A 23875-nucleotide genomic window follows, 5' to 3' on the forward strand; every position below is an offset into this window, starting at 1 on the left:
ATCTAAATGCTCCTTTGACTTTATGATAATTTGCAGATTCCCAGAGTATGAGAGTTTCAAGAAACCTAAATCCATCAATGCATTTTGCAAAGAGAGAAACCAAGGCCCAGAGAGGCTCCATGATTTGCCTAGGGTCACATAGCTAGTTTTATTAAGCCCAAGAATAAAATTCAGGTTATTTGACTATATTCTGGCATTTCCCCCATCATCTTTTAGTTGAAGTTGAATAATTATCCTCAAATGTAACTGTGTAGTGGTCCCAAATCTCTGTATATATTTGCTTGAAGAGGGAGTATATATGTACTCTAATGCCCCCAGGAAATGTGGTAGGATGTGGTACAGATGTCCCAGTAGTGATGGCAGGATGTGAATGGACACAGGATTCTGAAAGGCTGCCATGCGGAGTGCAGGCTCTACCAGGCACTACTCCTGGGTGCCAAACGGAGGACTGGTCACTCTGCCAGGAAGGCCTGGGAGGCCAATGCTGGCCTGTGTATATCCTCTCCCTAGAAGGAAGGCTGATGGGAGGGGAGGGCCCTGCCTCCTCCTCCTCTTCCAGGATCCTTTAAAACTCAGTTATCAGCCACTGGCACCCAGACCTCCTGCCCACTTCTTCAGAGTGAACAATAGCTTTGTGTCCACTGCTCTACCCTCCTCCCAGGACCCAGCCTCCACCTCACCCTATAGACTCCCTCAGGCACACTTCCCCTCTCCTTGCTTGTCCTTCAAGAACATCTTGGGCTTCCATTAAAAAAGATGATGGTGATAATTTATTTAGCACTTGGCACCATGTTAAGTGTCTTCCATATATTATTTCATTTGATCCTTCTCCATAAGGTAGATGTTATTATTTCCCCATTTTATAATTAAGGAAACTGAGGCTCAGAGAGGTTAAGAGGATTCCAGGCTACACGGCTAGTAAGTGGCTGAACCTTTGTGAGCTGGACACTAGCTTGGCTGTTTCCTCTAATGGACTCTGAGCTACTTGAGATTTGGGGCTGAGCCTCAGACTGCTCCAGATCCCCAGGGCTTGGCCCAGAGTCAGCAAATGTTCATGGGGATGGAATTCTCCCCAGGTTAGTTGGGCATGGGGGAATGTTGGGAGTCTTCTATCCTGCTGGTTGTCTTCCCATGGAGTCCCCTGGTGCCATCCTGACAGGCTAATCCTGCCTAAAGCTGCTAGTTGGCCCACCCCTACTCACTTGAGGGACAGGGAGAAATCATTCTTGCTGGTCTCACTGTTGCGCACCAGGTAGCTGGCCTCTTTGCACAGGCGGAGCAGGTTCTCGGCATCTGTTCGACTGATGGCCCCGTGGTACCAGCTGAGGATGAGAGAGAGGAAGGGGGGCATCTCTGCTGGGTCCCTCGCCGTCCAGGCCCACCCATTCTGGGTGTCCCCTGCAGGCAAGCTGGTGGCAGGAGGGGAAGGGAGGGGGAGAGAGTCCCCAGCTGGACACAGACACTCACACCTGGTTTTCCAGAGGCAGTGCTGGGTCTGTCCACTCCCCCAGGGGGCTGCTGGGTTCCACGTTTAGGGGCTTGGCTGACTTGGGGTTCCCTGCAGAGAGTCGGGGAGGTAGCCGCCCCTTCTCCTCCCGGCCAGGTGACAGGCAGCTCTTCTCAGATCCTTCAAATTGGGCTGTGGGGAATATACCAGTCATAGTCTCTGAGAACCCTAGACATAGGGCCTTATAGAGTAACCAGTGCACAACCCCCATTTTCTGCCCAAAGGGGTCAAAGGAATGTTCTGAAAGGGCAAGATCTGCTCCTGGGCCTGACTGGCTCTAGGGATAGAATCCTGGATCCACTCCCCAGTTGGGATGGGGCTCAGCCCTCCTATGCCACATGGGGCCTGCCAGTCCCCATGCTGTGGCAGGAGAGGGGAGAGGAGCAACACGAGAAACCACTTAAACTTCTCCCTCTGGAGCAGCTGCCTGCCTTCCCCTATTCTATTCCCCCTCCCGTGGCTTCAGTGCTGATAATATTGTTTCGTTCTCCTCCTCAGAGTTCATTACCGTTCTCCAAATCACCCTGCCAAGCCATTCTGTAGAAATGACTTATCGATTTGAGAACAATTATCTGATTCCCCTTGGTGCCATCCTGACAGGCTAATCCTGCCCAAAGCCGCCAGCCAGCCCGCCCCTCCCCCGCCTTGAAGGCTGCTGCCCACAGGCTCCCTGCCCCCACCCAGAGAAACCCAGCTGAGGCGGCTCTGTCCTCCCAGACCAGGGCAGGCCTGACCACTGAGCCAGCACAAGGGAGGACTGAAGTCAGTGGGCCACAAAAGGCACAGGCACACACGCACAGGCGACAGAGACCCTCCTTCATTCTGTATTTACAAAATACTCCTCACACTCAGGCACAAATACAAATGGGTGCTCACACACACCCTTGGCTGCCCATTTGGTACAAAACTAAACACAGATGAAGTGTTCAGCGCTTCCTTTCTACCTATTTGGACTTTTTCTCTCCTTGTAGCACTTTTAAGCCCTTACAGTCTGTCACCAGATGCAAGGATCAGACCATTCCCTTACTCTAAGGAGTCAGACACTTCCTGTGCTAGCATCACCCCACCTCAAGAATTACTTGCATTGCTCATGGATCAGGGAAGGAGTCAGGCAAAATCCTATACAGAAAAGTGAATTTAAAATGGTGGATTTCTGTGGCATGGTGAGGAAGATACTCGGAAATATCTCCTTTAGGAGACACCTTCCCCACACCTTTGGGAGGAATGAGGAATGTGTACTTTGTCCCTTCTTTCTTCCTCCAGGACATGGGGGATTCTTCCTGGGTTCTTCAGACCCTGCCCCACTTCAGCTCCTGCAACCCACGCCACAGGGCCTGAAGGGTGAGAGGACATGTCACCCTGGCCAGAAGCCCCCACAGGACCCACCGCTGCCGTCCTCCAGGCTGGGCTCAGGGAGGGGTGAGGCTGGACCGGAGATGTCCCTGTCCCCATCAGGCAGGGAGGGGCTGCTGTCCAGCTGTCCCACCGGTGGAGGCCAAGGTAGGTCTTTGATGACCTTAATGTCAACTGGAGCCAGTAGCAGCAGGGAGAAAAGACACAGACAGGGACAGAGACAGAGAGAGAGACAGAAAGAGGCAGAGGTTGAGACACCAAAACCCAGAGCCAGGACACAGGATAGCCTAGAAAGGAGGAGGGTTGGAGCAGAGGCAGGGGTGCTTCTGAGGGGGGAACAGGACTCTCAGAGGGTTGAGTGGAGCCACAGCACCCACACTAGGCTAGCTTAGTCAAAGGGTGGGAGGCACAGGTAGCAAACAGCAGGAAGCAGAGTCTTGCCCTGCCAGCCGTGTGGGTCCCCTTCATTTGAACTCTCACAGGCCTCCAGGGCCCAAAGGGACCAGGAAAGGAGGAAAAGAGGAACAAGGAGCTGCCCACACCTCCCAGCACCACACCCAGGTTCCCACAGCCTCCTGACACCCTCAGACCTGCCTCCCTTCCTCCTTTTCCCCACAGCCTGGGAACTCATGGGCAGCAGGACCAAGACAGCCCAGCTCCAGGCTGTCAGGAATACTCAGATGTGGGGGCAGATATTTATTGAAAGTTACCCCCCACACCCTCAATCCTGAGCCTTGACAATTAGAAGGGTGATGCCACTGGCGGCTGCAGGACTGCTAACGAGGTTTCCTAATGACGAGCATAGATTTTCCCATTAAGCAATCCAAACAGTATTGATTCTCCAAGGAGACTTCTGGAGATAAACGGGCCATCCTCAATGGTGCACGCTTTACAGGAAACAAATTAGAAACCTGTGGTTTCCCAGTCTGGCTGCCAGGGTGGGGAGGACCCAGAGGATAGCTGAGTCCAGCTCCAGGATGAGCCCCTTGCCCAAGGAAGGGTAAGGGGGACATGAAAGTGGGAATGAAGTCTCATGGCATTTAAATCCTTTACATTCTCCCTGAATCAAGGATCCCGGGGCTAAAGCTCTCTCCAGGCTCCCCAGGCTGTAGCGCCACCCACTCAGACCACCAACACACCTACCCCCCGTGTTGGACTCCAGGCCTGGGATAGGCACTAGGGTGCTTGGTACAGGAGACACCTAATCTTCATTCAGCAAAGGGGATCTCTCATAGCCTCCCTCGCCCTATGGGTTCCTGCTTCTCAGATGTCCCCCTGGAGCCTATACACCCCTGGTCTGGCACAGCTTGCTACTGGGAGACTCAGCTCTCTAATTCAGGGCTGGTATCTCTAAAGATTACACACACAGCTGTTCTCATTGTCTAGAGTGTTAAACGCCTTCTTTTGTTAAGTGTAAGTATTTAATGTATGCCACAAGTTTTATCATTTTGTTTGGAATTTCTTTATTTTAAAACATACCCATGGGGCACCTGGGTGGCTCTGTTGGTTGAGCGTCCAACTCTTGATTTTGGCTCAGGTCATGATTGCACGGTTTGTGAAATCGAGCCCTGCATTGGGTTCTGTGCTGACAGCGTGGAGCCTGCTTGGGATTCTCTCTCTCTCTCTCTCTCTCTCTCTCTCTCTCTCTCTCTCCTTTCTCTGCACTCCCCTGCTCGTGCATTTTTGTCTCTCAAAATAAATCAACTTAGAAAAATAACAAAAAAATAAATAAAACGTACCCACTCTCTCAAAAAACAGAAGTGGCCTAAGCCTCTTGGCCTCCAAGAGATGGTGATGTAGGGAGACACCTTCATCTTTCCCCCATGCCCATTCCCTGACCCTGCACACGGTGCTGCAACCACACTGCCCAATTCACCAATCTCTGTGGTGCAGACTCAACTACACTTCCCCTGAGCCTAGCTCCTGGGCCTCCTCCAGCCCCTGGGGTCCACTCCTCCCACTCCCCTGAACCTGGAGAGTTGTTTAGAGGCCCCAGCAGACCCACTCTCTCCACCCAGGGCTTACCTGCAAAGGCTTTGGAAATCCGCTCCTTCTTCCATTCCCAGGGCTGGTCATACTCCTCAGGGGGCCTCTCATCATCCTCTGGCAGACGGGACTCCCGGGGCCAGGAGGTCCCCTCACCCTCTGGGGTGGTCCCCTCCTCCTCTGGCTCATAGGGCGTGTCATACAGAGGCAGGGGCTGAGCTGCTGTCTCCTTGGAGCTCCGGATCTCTGCCAGGGCAAGGCAGAAGGGGAGGTGTGAGAACAGCCCCCACTGCCTGGCTCAGCTCCTCTGGCAGTGCCCCTCAGCATCACACCATGCCTCCTGCAGAGGAGATGCCATTGGCTCTAGGGGCCCAGTGGCCACACATCCAGGGTCCCTTGCCCTCAAAACACCTCTGGGGTTCCAAAAGCATGGGATCCAATGGAGGCAGGGGCAGAGAAGCACCAGTGTGAAGGACAGAAAAAAAGATATTTTGATGGCCAGCAAGGGCTTGGGAAATGAGGCTGACACAGTTAGGAAACTGAAGCAGGGTCCTCTCCTAATCCACCTCCTCTTGGCTACCCAGCTCCAATTCTTTCTTTGTGTCCCAAGTACTGTCACTGGACAATCAGAAAATCCTTCTTTGTTGCTCAGACACTGCTGATCACTTCCTCCTTGAAACTGTCTCTTTTGATAAGTCATTTTCATGGTTCTCCTCTCTGATCACCTGTTAGGTCTCTTTCCCTGGACCCTCTCTTGGTCTCTGTTCCCCAGAACCAGGTCTTCATCTCTTCCCGCCCTCACTCCTTGCCCTGTCTGTTTCATGGCAACCTACACACTTCCAGTTGCCATCAAGATTTTTCATTTCAGCATTTCAAACTCTCCTCTTTCCCCAGAAGTTCTTCTAGTCTGGTCTGTTCTGTGATTTTCTTTTTGGGATCACTGACCCCAGTGAAAACTGAATAAAAGCCATGGAGCTACTCCCCCAGAAAAATGTGCTCATTTTCACATCCAATACCAGGGCATTTGTGGGCCTCCTAGGGGTACTCACCTCTCTGACCTAAATAGGGTAGCCACCCTCCCACTCCCACTTTCCTCATTTCTGTCCACTACACTGCTCTCCACGGTCCTGGTCTTCCTTCATCTCTCTAAATCCCATGTGTTCACCACCAGTACCTGATGACCCTCGCCCCTGACTAGGGCGAACCTCTACTCTACAGGCTCACGTTTCCATGAGCTCCATGGAATAACACTGCTGACAGCTCCACCCCTCCCCCCTCTCCCAAGGAGGGGAGCAGCTTATCTGATCACCAGTGGATGCTCGCTCTCTTTCTCAGCTCTGCCTTCTGGTTCTTTCTCCTCCTGCCCCCGTGAAGGGGCCTATAGCTGTCCTGCATGGCACAAGCCTGAGCAAGCCCAAGCCCCATTTTAATTCTGTGAGGTATTAAGAAGCTCATTGTGGAGACAGAATTGAGTTGTGTTCTCCAGTCTACTTTATCAGGAATAAAGCTGACATTCTCATCTTCATCTGTTTCCTTAATCTTATTTCTCAATTATTTCCAAGCTCAGGAGAGGAGGAAAGTGGTGTTGTTGGTCCCTTAAAGCCTCAACAATTTCTACAACTACTAACTCATCTTTCTGATGCCCAGTTCTTCTAGTCTGTTCTGTACACCGAAGCCTCAGTAATCCCCTTACACGCCATATTTGTCCTATTTCTTTCTTGCTTAAGAATCCACAAGGTTCCCCTCCTCTTCTGGAGCAAGTCCAAATGCCTCATTCCAGCCTTTGAAGCCCTTCACTGCCCCTCTTGGCCACTCTCATCTTGGCTCTCTGGTATGCCCAACACTAAAACTATCTGCTCTTGAACAAACCTTCCTTTCATCCTGCCTTGGGACCTTGGCTTGGCCTGACTCACCCCTTTTCTCCTCTCTGATCACCCCCATTCATTTCTTTCCCTGGATCGTCTCCTGACTTCTGCTCTGTTCCCCAGGGCCAGGTTTTATTCATTGCTCCCTGTGCCCATTTCTCGACATGCTTGCCCAGTCTCACGTGCATTGCATTTGCTTCTCTAGCCATGTGTTTCCAACTGCCATAAAGATGTTTCACGTCAACATCACATCATCTCAAACTCACTACCTTCTTTAAACCTAATGATTTTATTTTTGGGTTCCATGACCCCCAGCCCACACCATTATCTTTCCCTTCCTAACTATCCTAGTTCTATCTGTCTGACCTTTGGTGTGTAGCCTTCCCTACTGCTTCATGTATCAGGCATCACAAGTCACTGCTCCTTCTCCAAAGTGACTCTCTTGAAGGCAGTGGCCAAGGACCCAAGGGGGTCCATAGTGGACCCATGGTCCCCGAGGACCCAGTAAAGGGACCATAGGATCAGTCCTTAAACTTGTAGGTCCCAGGGCCTGTTGTACAAATACCCAGGCTTCAGGGAGCAATCCCCCACTCCTGACTCCATCACGCACCAGCCATCATCTTTTGGGCCTCATAGGGCTCCATGTAGCCATCATTTTCAGGGACCTTCTCTGGAGCTCCTGAAGCTCCTGCTGGGCCTTCAGCAGTCTCCTGAACGTCAAATGGGTCCGCATAGTCTTCTAGGATTGCCAACTGTGGGAAGACAGTGAGAAGAGCAGACTTCAGACATCTGAGAGACACATCTGCTTCTCCCCAGATGCTATGTCCGTGGGAATGACTCCTGGGCAGAATGTCTTAGACACAGAGCCTGAGGCATCCAAGGGAAGGCTCTGAGCTTAGATGGGGACAAGCTTTGGATATTCCTTTGCAGGGCTCCCCTACTAGGCTGCCAACAGAGTGGGAGATCTTTCTTTTCTGTTAATTTTGTGCTCCTGGGCCATTCCTTAGGTTACATTGCCAGGATGAATCTCTGGGCCTTAAGGCCTGCCTCAGTCAGGGTCCAGGAAGGGCAACAGAGGTGTTCAACACCAGGTGGTTCAACAGAAGGAATTAAATCAGAGAGCTGGTTACAAAGGTGGTGGGGGAATTCAAAGAACAAGCAGGGAGCAGCAGGTGACTCAGAGGACCACGGACTCATGGTTCATGCCTAGAAGTTCATTCCCAGATGCTGAACAAAGAAAAATTTGCTGACCATCGAGAAAAGAAAGGCTAAGTACTCACTTTATGGCACATTTCTGTTGGTTTATCCTCACAACATCCATCACAATGCCATGTGGGTATTATTATCCTCATTTTAAGGAAATGGAGGCTCAGGGCAGGTAGGGAACAACATGCCCAAGACCATTTCTCTTAAGTGGAGGAACCAGGATTGTGCAAAATTATGCTGCCAACCTGCCACCAGTGGGCAAGTTGGCCATCCTGGGAGAGAGGCCACTTTATAGGACAGCCCTGAGGAAAGCCAGGATTTGGGCTTTTCTGAAATCTCCTGGCTCCTAGAGGACAGGAACAGGAAAGGTGTTGCCTTGGCCCACCACATCCCACACTGCTCTTGTCTCCCCTACAAGTGGCTCATGACTACCCCTCTGTACCTGCTCCTAGTCAAGGCAGAGTGAACTGTAAGCCACACACCCTTAGTAAGAGCTCAAGGTGCTCAGGGCGGGGTGCAGCTGAGGACAATAGAGCCTTTCTCCAAGCTGGGCACAGGCTTCTGGAAGGGGGGAGGCTGAGGCGGGGACAGAACCCAGCCCACCCAGGGCTGCCAGCACCTCAGGGGAAGAACTGCACACTGAGTTGACAGGCATTGACAAGAGGTGGCTCTGGGGCCTGCGGCACAAGGAGGGGCCAATCCTGCCTCTCCCCCATTCTTAGTGTAGGCTTTGGGTCTGGGCCAGACCAGGACTCTGGGAGCCAGTTGAGCAGGGACGCTGTGGGGTGACCCCCTGCCCTGGGTCAGTGGATCTAGGATCCTAGCAAGGCAGAGATGGAGAAAGGAAACTGCCTACTACAGAGACCACTCCTGCATGTTTCTTGAGGCCTGTATGAGCCCTGTAGGGGTCTCTGAAGCACATCCCGAACAACTCCTACCATCTCTTCCTTCGGTTCCTCAGCTCCCACCTTGTTCTATCTTGTTCCACCCAAGCCCCCTAGCAACTTCACCTCCCTCAAATCTCTACCTGCGTCTGAGAAGACCACCATCTCAGGTCATCCCATCCCCACCACCATATCATCCACCTGCTTAGAGTTCTTTCCTGTTTCTGTCTCTCCAGCTGTAGCATCTGGCACACAGTAGGTACTAGAAGAATGTTTCTACTAGATCACTGCCTATCTCCCCATGGAGCCCTCTACCCCTAGTCCTCTTTCTTCCGTGAAGTAGAGACAAGAAATCCACTCCCACCCCAAGCTGCTTCCTCCTAGGCCAACTAGCACTCACAGCCCCACCCGCCTGACCAAAGGGGACTCTGGAGTTGGCAGTTGGCACCCAGCCTCATGCTTCTATGTGGCAGCTACTTAGTAACTGAATCAATGAACGTGTTATCCTTAAACCGTGTAATGCCCACAAGAAAAAGCCCAAAGTAGTGGCACCTGGGTGGCTCAGTCAGTTGAGCAGCCATCTTCGGCTCAGGTCATGATCTTGTAGTTCGTGGGTTCAAGCCCTGCGTTGGGCTCTGTGCTGACAGCTCAGAGCCTAGAGCCTGCTTTGGATTCTGGGTCTCCCTCTTTCTCTGCCCCTCCCCTGCCCTATGCTCTCTCTTTCTCTCTCTCAAAATTAAATAATTATTAAAGAGAAAAAAAAAAAGCCCAAAGTTAAAGGGATTTAAAGATTCTATTTTCCTCTTACCTTTCTCCCTACCCACCATGGATTACTTTGTTACCTGAAAGCTCTATGCTTTCTTACTTTCCCTCTGCCCGGATTAGATTATTTTCTTTCTTCAGAAAGCCTTTCCATTCTCCCTGCAGGTATGCTTAGGTGCCTCTGTGCTGGGCTATTATTGTGTCATAAACACTTATTTTATCTCCTTCCTACAGACTGTGAGCTTCCTGAGGGTAGGAAACACGTTTACTCTAAATTCCCTGCGCCTGAAAGTATTTAGTAGATACTTGTTAAATTAGTTCACATAAAACAGGAAGAATGGACAAAGGAACCACTTTTCCTTGTTTATTAGGAAAAGAAAGGAATCACGAATCTGGTTGGGGAGGGGGGCATTGAATCCTGGGAAACTGCTCAGTGAGAAGTACCTGGCCAAGCCCAGCAACCCCAACTTTACAGAGCACCCTAGCCCTTCCCTCCCAAGCCAGTGCCCTTCCCACTGGAATCCTGGCTGGTGCTCGAGCTGTGACCCCTCCCAGCCAGCGTGGGCCTCCCCAGTGCCAGCCCACGGTGCCTGTGGGCACCCAGGTGGCAGCTCTGTAGGCAGCTCAATGGCTCCTCTGTTCCATCCCTGACTCCACACCCTGCTCCAGGAAAACCTAGCCCCCCACCCTGGGCGGGTCACCCAGAGAAGCCACCCACAGGGCTGGGAGTCAGGAGCAGAGGCAGAAACTCCTGCTGGAAAGGTTGGCAAGATGGACACCCATCCTGGGCACAGAGGATCCCTGTCAGAGGCCAGGCCTGCCTTCCCAGTGGCTTCTAGATCATGTGCAGAGGCAAAACTGCTCAGCAGGGAAAAGCTGCCTCTGCAGGCTTCTGACACCTTTGCTCCACCATGATTTATTTTGTTTATAGGACCTTTACCTGACTCTGCTGTACTTACTATTGTATACCACATCCATCACAGGGCCTGGCACACGGTAGGTGCTCAATGCACATTTACTGGATGCTCGAAAGGCCTCCCTCTCCTCAGACTCTATCTTCTGGGGTGACACAGACTCTCAGATCCCCAATTGCCCCAACTCTGACCATTCTGACCAACCAGTAGCAGCTGTAGGAGCAGGCTGTCAGGAGAATCGACATTTGAAAGGGAATCCAAGCCTCTGATTCAAGGGCAGAGGTGAAAGAACTGGCAGGGAAAGTATCTAAAAACAGGGCTAATATTTCGGCAAACAGTGTGGTAGACAGAATGCTACTGAAATGCTGAAATACTTCCAAACTAGTAGGCAAGTAGCTGCTGCCCAAAGGGCCCCCTTTGCCTCCTGCCAACCAGATCCCCTCCCTCCTGCCATCCAGCAGGGTGCCTCCAGACCCAGCTCTTGTGCCTGTTCCAATTGGGCAGTGCCCCTCCCACAGCAGCTGTCATGCTTTCACTCTCCTTCCTGCTTAAGCCTCTCCTGAGGTGACTGTTAGGCCCACCATCTGGCTTGACCTTCCGCTCTGCAGCTGGAGCTGGCTATGAGTTCCTGACCATGTCCATGGAGCTTGTGTGTCCAGGTGGAGCAAGGTGGGGGGGCATGTGTCACAGGATTTGGGCTCTGCAAGGTCCCCAAAGTCTACCACTGCCCCTTTTCCTCCATTTCTTGTTGACACTTAATGTCTGGGAGCCCCTGGTTTTTTACCTGTAGAATGGGGATGGTATTAGTTCCTATGTCAGAGGATTGGGAAGAGGAAAATGAATATAGAAATCCTTAGTTCAGAAGCTGGAATGGAGTCAGTGTTCAGCAAATGTTAGCCCTGATGATGATCTCTTATATTCAGACACTACAGCCCACAGCTTAGGTGCTTGGTGGGGTGCATGGCCTGCAGCAGTAGAGACACCCAGGTGTCCTGACTCTCAGTGCCTTGCTGCAGATTTTCCAGAGAATTTAGGAAATGTAGCATCTTCTCTCTGCTGCTTGTAGATTTAAAATACACTTTAGCATGGGAGTGCCTGTGAGGCCCAATCAGTTAAGCACCAGACTCTTGGTTTTGGCTCAGGTCACGATCTCACACTTTCGTGGGTTCAAGACCCGCATCAGGCCCTGCGCTGGCAGCACAGAACCTGCTTGGGATTCTTCTCCCTCTCTGTCTACCCTTTCCCCGATCACTCTGTCTCTCCCAAATAAATAAATAAGACCTTAAAACTCATGACAGCTAATTTTGTTTAACTCAGCATTTCTTCAAAGTATTTAACTGTGAAGTCCTTTTTCCACTGAAAGTCTGTCAGTTTAGGAAAAGGTATACCATTTACCTTTCTCAAGATCAGACTTTTTGCACCCTCTGTTCCCACTTCTTGGAATAGCCCTTCCAGTTTTATCTGCCATGGAAACTCATTCACATGCAATGAATTTGTTATATCATCTTTTTCTAATTACAGAGAGATGCCATGCTTGTAAAACATTCAAATGTCACAGACATACAATCGATGTTGACAACATCTGTGGCCCTGGATTCGGTGGCAAGTGCTGGCCTTCAGCATTCAGGTAATGGCGAACTCAGCACAGAATGCACTCTTCATTCCTTCTCTGAGTCTCCTTCCCCTTGTTCATTAACAAATACTTAGTGAATGCTTCCTGTCTGCAGGGCCCCTCTCAGGTGCAAGGTCCCAGGGCCTGGCATTGGTAGCCAGTCTGTAGTCAGGCTGCCTGGTTGTGAACCTGGGCTCTCCTTACTAGCTGTGAAACCATGCAAGTGTGACTCAACATTGCTGTGCTTCAGTTTCCCTAGATAGAACCTGGGGATAATAACAGAATTTTCTCGTAAGGTCGTTGTAAGAATCAACTGGTCTAAAACGTATCAGCCACTTCAAAATGGTACCAGGCACAAGGTAAGGACTCAGTAAATATCTGCCATTATATCATTAAGGACGAAAAGACCAAATATCTGGGTCCTCTAGGAGCTCACGGTGACAGCCACAAAGCAAGCTCCGAAACGAGTGTGGCACCTTGAGGTGCTGTGAAGCCCCACGGCTGGGCATCAGGCAGCGTGCTGGGACTGGGCTCCACCTCTGCTTTCACATAACATCACAGTGGTTCTGTGGGGAGGGCAAATTGGAGAGGGCAGCAGCTACCCCTCCAAGCCCCAGGCCCCAGTCAGCTGCTCCCACCCATGGTCCACAGGGCCCCAGCTGTTCCCAGCTCCCAACAGGTGGAGTGCCATGGCTGACTGAGGTGTCACCGAGTCACTGGCCAAGCCAACAAGCTGCAGGTGTCTTCCCAAAGGAGTGTCACCATGTGAGGAGGCGACACTGGGAAGAGTGGATAGGCCTGCCATAAAATCCCAGGGTAGCTACAGGCCTCAGCAAACCAATGGCAGCACAGATGGGCAGCCCAGGCCCCAAAGGGTTAAGAGGTCTAACCAGTCTACAAAGGTCTCTTCACCTGGGCCCTTCTTTTCTCCCTCTGCCTCCATCAGAGGACATTTGCAACATAAGCAGATCAAACTCCAGCCTCTGTGGAACTCATAGAAGGAAAATTAAAGCAAATGAACTCCAAAAAGGCAAGGACCAGGTAGATCTTCTAGGTGGTGTGTCTCTTTCAGCGCCCAGGCCAGTGTCACTTAATGATATACAGACCCTCAGTGAACACGGGCTAAAGCAGGGTCCTGCAGTAGCAGCCCCCACCTGCCTTCCTAACCCCAGGGCAGGGATGTCTTGCTTGACTTCAGACACCCTGAATGTCTCCTTCCCTTTCCTCATTCTACCTGTCTTTTCACTTGTTTCCAAGTTTGGGCCTGGAGGATCAAAGTCCCTGTGGACACCATGTATAAGGTATACCTATTTTAAAAGTTCTTAATATTTTGGGTCCTAGGAACCCCTATGAGAATCTGGGAGAAAATTGCTCATGCACCCAAATATTTGCACACAATTTCTGGAAGGTTCATGAACCGCAGAAGCCCCTCCATGAGCTAAGAACAAGAGCCCTAGTTTCAACTCCTACAGGGTGCCTGTCTTATTGTTCACATCATCCCTTTCTCTGTCTCTCTGTCACACACACACACAATCTTGGCAGGATCAAGGCAAAGGACACACTGTGCAGATGGTCACAGGCAGCTCAAAGCTTCATCCAATCAGGGCCACTTTCCTATACCCATCCCCCTTTCCTAATTAGACCCGGTTTCTCCTGTTGCAGGTCTGAGAAAAGGGAACAAAGTAAGGAAGGCCCAGCTCTCTAACCCCTCTGACAGAGCACGGCCTGGAAGCCGGACAGGGCTGAGCACCATGAGGGAGTTCTTCCTATGGCCAGATGGCAAGGCCCTGCCTGCCTGCTTCAGGGTGCAGCTCCTGCTGCTCCCACACCTGCCCTGCCAGGCCTACCCAGATGGCCACCCTTGCCCCCTTGCCAAATGCAGCGGTGGGTCTCAGGGAGAGCCAGTAGCCAGAGCCCTGCATGGGGAGACATTACTGGTCCTAAGCCCCCTTGGCCTCTCAGGGTTCTGTCCAAATCCCCATTATTTCCTGCCCCCACATTCACTTCCCACAGGGCTCATTTCCCCCTCAATCTTCTCATCACAGAAGCATTTCCACCCATTTCATCAAACCTCACAACCCAGGCCCTCTCAGAGGGTTCTAACCCACCCAGCACCAACCACTGGGCTCCAGGAGGAGGAAAATGGACCAGCCCAAGGCACACCCTGGTCCATAGTCCCCGTCTCACCTCAGGAAGGAACCCAAAAGCAACAAGCCAAGAAGGCCTGCATGGCTGAGAGGAGAGGAACAGAGAATAGGGCGAAAACAGCCTCACAGAACAGAAATTCCAGCTCAACAGGCAGGCGCACCATTTAGGGACAGCAACTCTGTGTGAGCTCTGCAGGTCTATGTGAACACTTGGGTTTAGGATAAGGAGTTCAGGTACCTAGCCTGGACTCTTCCTAAGGTAAGACTCTAGGATCCCCCAAAGTCTGCTCCTAGATGAGTGGAGCTGCTCTCTCTCAATGGTGGGAAGCTCCAGGTCAGGGCCTACAGAGCAATGTCCCTGCCCCTGAGCCAGCTTGGATGGCACCCTGAATCCCTCTCATCACACCCACTAAAGAAACCACAGATTGTCTGGCTCCTGGGAGATCCTGCTGGATTTCATTCCTGTCCCTGCAGTTGACAAAGGAGTCAGACACCTCTTGGCCCCTAAGGTCTGAATAGCCCACAGATCATAGAGCTGACCCAGGTTGAGGCATGAATGCCCTCAGTGAGAGGCTATGGGTCTCCACATTGTTGTGTGGATGCAGCCCCTTCTTTGGGGGTCTCTGTGGGGGGAATGTACAAAAGGGAGCTATAGTCAAGGGAGTCTCTGACCTTCAGGTCACCCTAGCAATGGACAGTTACCATTCAATGGACATATTTCATTCACTCTTCCCCCTTTTTTAAACATCTATTTACTTTTGAGAGACAGAGAGAGACAGAGTGCGAGTCAGGGAGGAGCAGAGAGGGAGACACAGAATCTGAAGCAGTCTCCATGTTCTGAGCTGTCAGAACAGACCCTGACAAGGGACTCAAACCCACAAACCACGAGATCATGACCTGAGCCAAGGTCGGCTGCTTACCTGACTGAGCCAACCAGGCTCCCTTCATTCACCCTTTTTTATGCCAAGCATATGTCAGGCACTTGGGAGATACAGATATGAGGAGGACACCGTCCTTGTCCTAGAGGAGCCCCTGGCTTGGGACGCAGCCTGTTAGGACATTCCAAGACATTGCAGAGAGGAAGGCCGGGAACAACTAAGGCCCACGTGCCAATGGATGGTGGTCAGGGAGGAAACTAACTGGTCAATAGTAATAACAAGGCCTAATGCTCCCTCTGCCTCACTGCCACCTCCACCATCACATCACCCAATAGAAGGGGACAAGGAAGGAGCAGAGCCAAAGGACATGTGATGAAAGCACAGCCTTCTTCTGCAGGCTAAGGATCCTGGCCCAGGATGGGCAGTCATGCCCCATGGCAGGAACTAGGGGAAAAATAATTCACATTCCTGAGGCTTCTGCTGTGACCCTGACACATCTATCTTATCCAGGGAATCAGGCAGAATGTCGCTCTCTCCACTGAAAGCCTTGACATTGGAGCCAATAGATTGAGACAGCAACTTTGCTCTCCAATCAAATAAAACTGTGTTCTCTGCTAAGGGATTAAATCCTAGAGCTGAGCTCCCATGGATGTGTGAGGAGGGGACAACAAAGCCAGGGCAGCCCAGAGTCACTGTCATGGAATTTAGAGCTACAGAGCCCTGGGGATGGCTTTCAAGCTATCAAGGAGGGATAAGGCCAAAATGGGGTAAGATAGGGGATGGCTTCTCCACCGAGGGCTTCTGACGCAGAGTGGATGTTCTCTAGAACAGTGAATGCCCAGCTCTCCTTTCATCCCATGCCTGCAGGTCCACTAAAGGCTCTAGCCTCCCTCAGAATGGACCTAGGAAAGGGGAGGCCAGGAGGGGAGAAGTGGGATCCGCTGTTCATCCCCTTCTGGGCAACAAGTTCTAAGCACTGATTGTCCCCATACCTGGGGGGGGACAAGGGAAGGAGTGCAGGAGTGGGCCTGCCTGGCTGGACCTCAGTGGTCAGTATCCTCGGTGAAGAGCTACATACTGCCTGTTCGGCTTCCTGAGAACAACAGTCCACCTGGCTCCAGTACCATCGGGTAAGGCAAAGGCCAGCTCTTGCTCTATCCACAGGGAGAACCCCCAGCCCTCACCTTCCTGGGGCTTTCAGCACCTGCAAGGATGCTTGGGCTCCCGAAGGAGGAGGAATGGAGCTTTGTGTGGCTTCTGCCCTGGGGGGTGGGGGGGAGGGTCAGAGATCAAAGGGCAGGGAGCTGCTGCTCCTGGAGGGCAGAAAGGCCATAAACTGGTGAAGGGGCTGGGGAGTGGTGTGCGCAAATCCAGTTAGAAAAAACCTAGCTGATTAGGTCCCCGGACGAGGGGGGTAGGTGGGGGGACTGAGATGAGGAGAGCAGAGCCCGAGATGAAGAGGGTCACTAGTCCTGCGCGGTAACAGGGACAGAAGCAGAGTTTGGGGCGCCCGTCCCAGATTAGTCGGTCGAGAATTTGAACAAAGGTGGGTGAAGGCTCCAAGCCCCCGGGTCAAGGATTCAGATCGTGTCTGCCAGGAACTGTGACACTGAGGGGCCCAGCCCCGGCCAGGCCACCTTTGTCCCTCTTTAAAGCCCCAGACCTCCTACCACCTCTCTTCTCGGCCACCCTCGCCCGGCGCAGCACTCACCCTGTCGCTGCTGGCGGGGGGTCCAGAGATCCGCTCCTCGGGAGGGGGCGCTGGGGGGCCAGGGGTCTCAACCCGAATAAGGCGGTGGGGAGGCGAGCCGTGGCGCGGGGGCGGCGTGGGGCCGGGGACGGCGGGGGTGGCTGGGGCAGCAGCGGAGCTGGACGGCCCCCCAGAGTACGGGTCTTCGAAGTCGCGCTCCCTCTGCAGCCGGTAGGCGGCCAGGATGTCCGGGGGTGGCGCAGGGGGCGCGGCCGGGGAGGGTGCGGGGGGACGGTAGTCCGGCTCCGGGGGCGCCGGCTTGCCCCCACCTCCGCCGCCGCCCCCTCCGCGGAAGCCCAGGTGCTCCCGGAGCCACTTGGCCACTCCGCCACTGCCGCCCCCTCCTGGGCCGGCTCCCGCTCCCCCGGCGCCTCGGCGCGACCCCCCCGGGCCGCTCCCCGAGCTCCCCTGCGCCCGCTGCCCCGGGCCGGAGCCCGCGGGAGGAGCTCCGCTCAGTAACATGGGGCCAACCAGACTAAGCGAGGGGAGCTTGGTGGCCGGGCGGGGGGCGGGGGCCGGAGCGGGGCGGGGGCGGAGCTCCGCCGGGCGGCGGGAGGGGGCGGGGCTCCTCAGTAACAAGGGAGGGGCGGGGTTCCGTTCGCTCTCGGGGTCGACCCCCCACACGCCCCTCGCCAGGGAGGAGAAGAGGGGGTGCGGGTTTCCAGCCGGTGTGGACGCACGAGAAGTAAGTGGGCGACCCCAGGGCAGGGGATGCGAATCCTGGACTGAAGGTGAAACCTCCACGTGTCCCCACACGTGCCCCTGCGGGGGCGCACCTGTCTCCATCTGTTCCCCCTCCCCAGCTCCCATCTCACGAGCGGCGTCTCACACTCCTGGGGTCCTGGCCCTTGGACGCCTCCCGTCCCTCTCCTCCCTTCCCCCAAGGCCTCCTAACTGGAAAATATCCCAGGAGGAAAAGCTAGGGAGGGCGAGAGAAGGGGCTGTTCCATAAGATGTGTCTTTAACAACCGCCTCTCTTCTGTGTACCATGGGAGCCCCACCTACCTCCTCCCATCCGAATGCTCCCACTGCATTGCTTCCCAATCCAGGCAGACACATCTCACATCATAGATAATCAGCTCCCTAGTGACACCCACTTCTCCCGTGTCGTTTCCACACACGCCTTCGTCACATGCAAACAGCTCTCACACAAACGTCTCCCATCCACGGGTGCACCAGCTTGGAGCAGGCCCACTCGGCCCTGACGGCCTCACGCGTACACACGCAGAAATCCCTTCAATCAAATCCCGGGTTTCATTGTCAATCAGATTAGTGACAGAATAGAAACAGACAAGTCAATAAATCAAGTCTAGAAACAGTTCCAATGTTGTCTATCACAAACCCCTTATCCTCTGGAGGCTCCGATGCTCAAGCGATAGGCATTTTTGTTTTAGAAATAAAGCCAGTTTCTGCACAGAAATAATGTAGCCCTGAAGCCAACACCAATATTTGCTTTTGGTTCTGCTGGGAAGGTAGCAGCTTCACCTCATCATCATCCATCCCCCCCCCCCCCCCCCCGCACTGCCTCAGTCTCTCTCTCACCCTTGGGCTTACATCTGCCATGTGAGGGAGCAAAGAGCCACATGAGGCCCCAAAGGGAAGGGGGCTCAAAGGTGGGGTAGTAGAAAAGGATGTGATGGCAAACCTGCGAGTCCCCTCGGAATCCCAGGACCCAGGTCTGGAAATATTTGTTGGCTTTCTGCTTTGTGCATATTCTGGTTGGCATTATAGGACAGTGCTTCTCAAACTTTAATGTGAACGTGAAACACCTAGGGAACTTGATAAACTGCAGTTTCTGATTCTGCAGGTCTAGCTGGGGTGGGGTCCTAGACTGTAGTTTTAACAGGCTCACTGGTTATCCAGATGCTGCTGGTCTCCACACCCCACCCCCAAACATACACACACTTGGCTGTGGGGGACACTGACTAAGGAGTCCAATAGTTGTGGGCTCTAGCCAGATTTCTGGGCAAGATACTCAGTGCAACTGATCCTCATTTTCCTTGTATCTGCAAAGGGCATAATTGTGTGAGGATTAGGGAGATGATGGATAATGCACATTCTCTAAAACCTGTAAAAAAATGCTTGCAATGGTAGGTGTCACATGAAGGCCCATATGTTTAAAAAGTATGGAGTTAACCTGCTGACAGCTCAGGGGAATGGAATCAATCAAGTTTACACAGAAGATACAGCCTTCTTGGGGGAGGTAGACCTGAGCTGGGTAGGATTTGGACAGATGAAGCAAAAGAGTGAAAGGTCACTCTAAGCTACAAGGTCAGCATGAGCTGAGCAAAGGCGATGGGGTAGGAAGCAGCATAAGAGAGAGGATTCTTGGTGGTGAAGAACGCGAATAAATGCTAGATGAGGAGGGGAGAGGATATGATAAAGGTAGCCTTTAAATGATAATTTTAAAACTACCTTTTGTGCACCTTGCAGTTCCTGTTGTTTTAATTGATCTGTTAACGCACTTTCTTCCCTCACCAGGGTACGGACTCCTGGAAGCAGGCTGTTGAGCACCTCGTGGAAGCCGAGGAACTTGCTATGAACCAAGGATATGGAGGTGAGGTCATCACAGCAAGGCTCTCTGAGACTTGGGTGAGGTTTGCCAGATTCAAAGTCTTGCATTTTAAGCATTACACCATAAAATAAGGAGTCTGTAGGGGAGCAGGGTACTCTCATCATTTAGTGCAGAGCCTGTCATGTGGCAGGAGCTTAACAAATGTTGAAATGAATAAAGATAATTTCTCTTGTTCTTATTTTTATATAGCTATAATTGTGGTATACACAATTTTATGTCCTTATTTTTTTCACTTAACATTGCATAATTTCCCCATTTTTATTATGTAAGCTTTATTTTCTTCCATTTTTAAAAAATAATGTCAAACCTACAGACAAGTTCAAAGAAAGTACAGTGGAAATCTGTGTGCCCTTTCCCTAGATTCACTACTTTTTATCATTTTGCCATATTTACTCTATCCTTTTCTCTTCTTTCCTTAAATGTTTGATGCAATTTGCAAATATCATGACACTTTCGCTCTAAATAATTCAACACTCATTTCCTAAAAATAAAGAATTCTTCTAGAGGGCCATATGAACACATCCACAACAGTGTTGTCTATTATGCAGTCCATATTAAATTTTTCCCATTTTTCCCTCAAAATGTCTTTTACATATATATTTTTGTCCTGATTCAGGATTTAATCAGGACCCCTCCATTGCATTTGTTTGTTAAGTTTCTTTAATCTTTCGAAATCTTGAACAGGTCCCCATTTTATCGTTGCCACTTTGTTTTTCATGACATTGATCATTATGAAGTGTCAGGGCAGTTGTTATGCAGAATGTCCCACATTCTGGATCTTTCCATAGTTTATTAGATTCAGTCCAGACATTTTGGAAAAGACCACTACATAGAGGATGTTGTGTACTTCCCACTGTGTTACACTGGCAGGCCAGTAATGCACATTTGTCCCTTTATTGGTGATACTAGGCTAGATCACTTGGTTAACATGGAGTCCATCAGATCTTTCCTTTGCAATTTAAAGTAAGCTGTGGTGTGATAGCCTAAGATCTTTGATTATTTGCTCCCAATAATGTTTTACCTAGCGGTTTTTACTTCCATTGATGATCTCTGCTTGTATTTGTTATTACACTGAGGATTGCAAAAAATGGTGACTCTAACCCTGTCATTTCTTCTGCATTTATTATCTGGCATTCTTTTGTAAAGAAGAGCTGCTGTTGCTCCTATCTCTGTCTCTTTGTCTCTCTTTTTCTCTCTCTCATCTCCATCATCTCAAAAATTATCTATCTATCTATCTATCTATCCATCCAATGTGATATAATCCATTATCATTATTACTGTTATTACTTTTTTTTAACATGTTTTATTTTTTATTTATTTTTTTAAATTTACATCCAAATTAGTTAGCATATAGTGCAACAATGATTTCAGGAGTAGATTCCTTAATGCCACTACCCATTTAGCCCATCCCCCCTCCCACAACCCCTCCAGTAACCCTCAGTTCGTTCTCCATATTTAAGAGTCTCTTAAAATTAAAAAAAAAAAAAAAAAAAAAAGGGGCGCCTGGGTGGCGCAGTCGGTTAAGCGTCCGACTTCAGCCAGGTCACGATCTCGTGGTCCGTGAGTTCGAGCCCCGCGTCAGGCTCTGGGCTGATGGCTCGGAGCCTGGAGCCTGTTTCTGATTCTGTGTCTCCCTCTCTCTCTGCCCCTCCCCCGTTCATGCTCTGTCTCTCTCTGTCCCAAAAATAAATAAAAAATGTTGAAAAAAAAAAAAAAAAAGAGTCTCTTATGTTTTGTCCCCCTCCCTGTTTTTATATTATTTTTGTTTCCCTTCCCTTATGTTCATGTGTTTTGTCTCTTAAAGTCCTCATATGAGTGAAGTCATATGATTTTTGTCTTTCTCTGACTAATTTCACTTAGCATAATACCCTCCAGTCCCATCCACGTAGTTGCAAATGGCAAGATTTCATTCTTTTTGATTGCCGAGTAATACTCCATTGTATATATATATATCACATCTTCTTATCCATTCATCCATTGATGGACATTTGGGCTGTCTCCATACTTTGGCTATTGTTGATAGTGCTGCTATAAACATGAGGGTGCATGTGTCCCTTTGAAACAGCACACCTGTATCCCTTGGATAAATGCTTAGTAGTGCAATTGCTGGGTGGTAGGGTAGTTCTATTTTTAGTTTTTTGAGGAACCTCCATACTGTTTTCCAGAATGGCTGCACCAGCTTGCATTCTCACCGTTATTATTCTTTGATGCTCCAATTGTCTCAAATTTGGCCAACAGAAGCTCTTTAAAGAGGCTTCTGTGTCCTTTTGACTTGGTCCCCTCAATATTTAAGCAGTTAACTTGCTTTCTTACAGAAAATACTCTAGACTTACACTTCCCCTTCTGTAGACTTGTAATCAGTCATTTTTTAAAAAGGAACTTCATTCCTTTTAGTTGGAAATGGTATTTAAAAGCTGACTTAATACTTCATATATGTACTTTTGATACTTTAAAAATGACAATTCAATATATCATCAAATGAACATATTTTAGTTTAGTTCAATATTACCTTATTTGTTAAGCAGTCAGGCTATTTACACTCTCTTCCCTTCTAAATAACCCTGTAATAAACATCTTTATGCACGTAACTTTTCCAAGTTTAGGATTATTTCCTTTAGTAAGTTTCCCAGAAATGGAATTATTGGGGCAAAGGTGCACTTTTATTTTTCTGATTCTTGATAAACATTGCCTAGTTGCTCTCATGGAAGGTTTTTAAAATCAACAATGACTTCTAAGTGTCAAGCCCAATGATTTTATCTTATTCCTCTTTCTCCTTTGCAGCACCTGAATGTGCCGACCTCCATCCCTGAAACCTTCTTCTCCCAAACTTTCCTTAAATGACACTGTTATCATTCTCCTCCTTTCTTTCAGGCTATACCCTCTTCCTCCTTTAACCTCCTAAATTTGTGCCTGTCTCAAGGCCTGGTCCTTAGCCCTCACTTTTCTTAGTGGGTACTGAGTGGGGGGTGTCTTCCCTTCTGTTTGTCTGACCTTGGATGCCCAGTCCTCTCCGGAGCTCTGATCCCTTCTGGGTTTTGTCTTTTAAGACTGGTGCTTGCCTTTTGTCTCCAGCCTTGCCTCAGGCCCATCTCTGTACACAACTTGAGAGAACAAACATCTTAGTATGCTTAGATATGCACTCTGTTCTTTGAGATTCTAGATGTAGATGGAGTTTCATTTGGGCCAAGTTTTCTATTTGATATGAAAATAACATGATTTTGTTTTGAAAGAATATAACCTGAGATGCAATGAAGTAAACTGGGCCACTTGCCTCAATTTTGGACTCCATAAGAAACCTCTCTTCAAATATTTATGGAGATGCTGTATGCTTGGAATATACACATAGTAAGATTCAGTTTTACCTTTCATTAACCTGAATTTTTTGACTTTAGTGGTCTGTAATTTAAGTTTGATCCTGATAAGATAGCAGAGAGATGGAAGTGAAGGGTCTCCAAATGGACTACCAAGTCCCTCTTCCCAACTCCAAAACTAGGATACTACCCTTCCCTTCCAACATGCAATCGAAATAGGGCTGCTTCTCAGCAGAGCCCAGGCTACCATCCAAAGGTTTTTATAAACACAATGAGGGATCCCTTTCCCCTATATCTCACCAACCCAGTCAGCCTTCACTTGCCCCAGCCAGCATCCAGGACCTGGGGAGAAAAAGGACAGGGTCCGTGGTGGATATTCCCTCCTGGTATGTGTACTCTTCTTTGTAAAGGGAGTTTGCCTATCTGCATATTTGTTACCTCAAGTCCTGTCTGACTTCTGGGGGTGAAAGCGAGGAAGGGAAGAGGTCATTTGTGTTATGTAAGAAGCAAAGATGGGGGTTATACTTTTATGCAAATATGCATATATAAATATTTGTTTATACAAGGACTGTCATGGAAATATGAGGGAAACCAATAATTCGTGGGTGAGGTGAAGATAGGGAGACTTACTGTTCATTGGACTTGTGCGCATGTATTCTCTATTTAAACATACAACTCAAGTTTTAAAAATTCATGAAAAGGAAAAAAAATTGGAAGGTCACAAGGGCGCGGTTTTGCTGCTGTAGAGTGATTTAGACACCGATTTCCAATTTTTTTTGGGCAGGGAGGGATTCTAACTCATGTGAAACCGTATTCAGAGCATTAAATGAGAATTACTGGAGGTGGTGATTTTAGGGCCGGCTCAGTTTTCAAGGTGGAAAGACCCGGTGATTCACTTCAAGAAAGCGAGTTGTGATCAATATAAAACGTTGTCCACAAAAAGAAAAAAAAACTAAAAGGACAAGCCCCTTGCCGTGCCATTGTTCCCACAATGCCGTGACTCGGATTCGAACCGAGGTTGCTGCGGCCACAACGCAGAGTACTAACCACTATACGATCACGGCGAGCTACCGGGGACCTGTAAGGATCGCCTTCTGATTGTCCTCTTCAACAGTCATAGGCCTT

At 50.1% G+C, this 23875-nt stretch overlaps 1 protein-coding gene and 1 non-coding gene across 6 annotated transcripts in view; both read right to left on the bottom strand.

The window, feature by feature from the left end:
* SHF (Src homology 2 domain containing F) overlaps positions 1-23875 on the bottom strand; it is a 28576-nt gene that overhangs the window by 3126 nt on the left and 1575 nt on the right. Inside the window, exons 2-7 of one of the 5 annotated variants that reach the window (XM_049613565.1) lie at positions 19343-19515; positions 7322-7463; positions 4886-5092; positions 2894-3034; positions 1468-1639; positions 1203-1322 (exon numbers count right to left, since the gene is read on the bottom strand). In XM_049613565.1, the coding sequence (XP_049469522.1) occupies positions 1203-1322; positions 1468-1639; positions 2894-3034; positions 4886-5092; positions 7322-7463; positions 19343-19495 (935 nt within the window). In that variant the 5' untranslated portion in view covers positions 19496-19515. Of the gene's footprint in view, positions 1-1202; positions 1323-1467; positions 1640-2893; positions 3035-4885; positions 5093-7321; positions 7464-9609; positions 9999-16825; positions 17389-19342; positions 19516-23875 lie in introns of those variants that run through there. The other 4 variants (XM_049613567.1, XM_049613568.1, XM_049613564.1 and 1 more) reach the window with 4 other exon arrangements.
* Positions 23743-23814, bottom strand: TRNAH-GUG (transfer RNA histidin (anticodon GUG)). The gene has a single exon. It is a non-coding gene; the product is annotated as a tRNA-His (tRNA).

The sequence above is a fragment of the Panthera uncia genome (genome assembly GCF_023721935.1).
Source record: "Panthera uncia isolate 11264 chromosome B3 unlocalized genomic scaffold, Puncia_PCG_1.0 HiC_scaffold_1, whole genome shotgun sequence".
Lineage (NCBI taxonomy): Eukaryota > Metazoa > Chordata > Mammalia > Carnivora > Felidae > Panthera > Panthera uncia.